The 1,433-nt window shown below is 39.6% G+C and overlaps 1 protein-coding gene across 1 annotated transcript; it reads right to left on the reverse strand.

Annotated features, from left to right (window-relative positions):
* Window positions 1–501: 501 nt before the first annotated feature.
* Window positions 502–924, reverse strand: LOC149393777 (S-protein homolog 6-like). The gene has a single exon (XM_089618156.1). It carries the CDS (start codon window positions 922–924, stop codon window positions 502–504), a length of 423 nt encoding a protein of 140 aa, XP_089474282.1.
* Between the last annotated feature and the right edge of the window lie 509 nt (window positions 925–1,433).

Consider the following 1,433-nt stretch of genomic DNA (forward strand, 5'->3'; position numbering starts at 1 on the left):
TTCATTTACCTGCCAATTCTATAAAATTTGGCAGGAAAATAACTTGGGCATGAGGTGCGACATGTCGCACCTGTAAGTGTCGCACCTAAAGGGGACTTATTAGGTGCGACATGTCGCACCGAATACCTTCTGCGACGGGTTATCCGGTGCGACGCTGTCGCACCTAATAAACTTTTAGGTGCGACATTTGAGGCATTGGGTGCGACATTCGTCGCACCGGATATGTAATTTTGTCCTAGTGTTTTTTCATTAATAATATATTCACCTTCAATTGAGGTACATGGGCTCATACAGCAAGCAACTTCTCATTTTACTTTTCTTTGCAAAATAATCGTATCATGGACTTAGTTTATAATGGAAATTGTTTTTTGATCCGAGACCTGACCATGGGCTTGTTCCCTTTTACTGTGCTCGTTCTGTAAAGTCGGCGATGAATAGATATAATTATTTCATTACAATGACTTTGACAATCAAAACTGAAAAACAAATTAGATGCATACGTTAGGGCATCCAGGGGAAATAATGTATATCACTACTGCCCACATGTGCGTAACCATGAACGCCGTCGTCCTTGATGATCCAGGTGCAGTGTTGAGGACAGAAGCCTCTATCTCTCTTGGCAGAGAAGATGGTGTAAGTCCCCGAGCCGACCAGGGTATCGAAACTGCAGTAGAACAGCGTGTTCTCCTTGAAGTTCACACGGAATTTCCAGGTCCACGACTGCCCGCCCAACAAAAACCTCTCTCCGAGGTCATCGTCCTTCGACTTGCAGTGCATCCTCAGCTGTTTCTCCTCCGTCAACCCGTTTGTGATATTCACCTTCGTCGGAAATAACCACCACTTGTCAGGCTGCACTGATCCCAAGACCGGTGTCATCATCATCGTTGCAAGTAGAATGGTCAAACCCAGACTAGACGACTTCATGGTGCTGTGTTTTTCTCTAGGGAATTATTGGCTCCCTATTTATATACTATTGGTCCCTGATTGGATTGTTAATTGGATAACGACGCTATACTATTCGTCCCTATTTATAGTTAAAAATATGGTATTAAATGACATTAATATCCAACATTGATCTGTATGATTTCATGCATGTTTGCAATGGAGATATCATTTATGAATAGGCAATAAATATGTTTTCCCTTAATAAATGCTGCTATTCATTAACATCATCTATCTCTAATTACGACGCATTTGTTTGGTTCAAATACAAAACATTCATGATAAATTCTTTGGTACAAAATTTAAAGATAATTTATTTTGGGTATTGTAGCAAAGCCGCTGTCAGCAAGTGTTAAATTTTGCAAACTAGCCATTAACAAAAGGAATAAAGATTTAGCATCAACAAGACAACTTCAAACGTTTAAATTTCAATCTAACAAAAGTTTTATAAATGTTAAACAAATAGACAAATGTATTACGAGGCCGATTCA

The sequence above is a fragment of the Urtica dioica genome, chromosome 6, assembly GCF_054948205.1.
Source record: "Urtica dioica subsp. dioica isolate 48M chromosome 6, U.dioica_male_clone48M_v1_H2, whole genome shotgun sequence".
NCBI classification, from domain to species: Eukaryota; Viridiplantae; Streptophyta; class Magnoliopsida; order Rosales; family Urticaceae; genus Urtica; species Urtica dioica.

Excerpts from the sequence above, each read along its gene's own strand:
- LOC149393777 (XM_089618156.1), bottom strand. The coding sequence starts at position 924 with ATGAAGTCGTCTAGTCTGGGTTTGACCATTCTACTTGCAACGATGATG.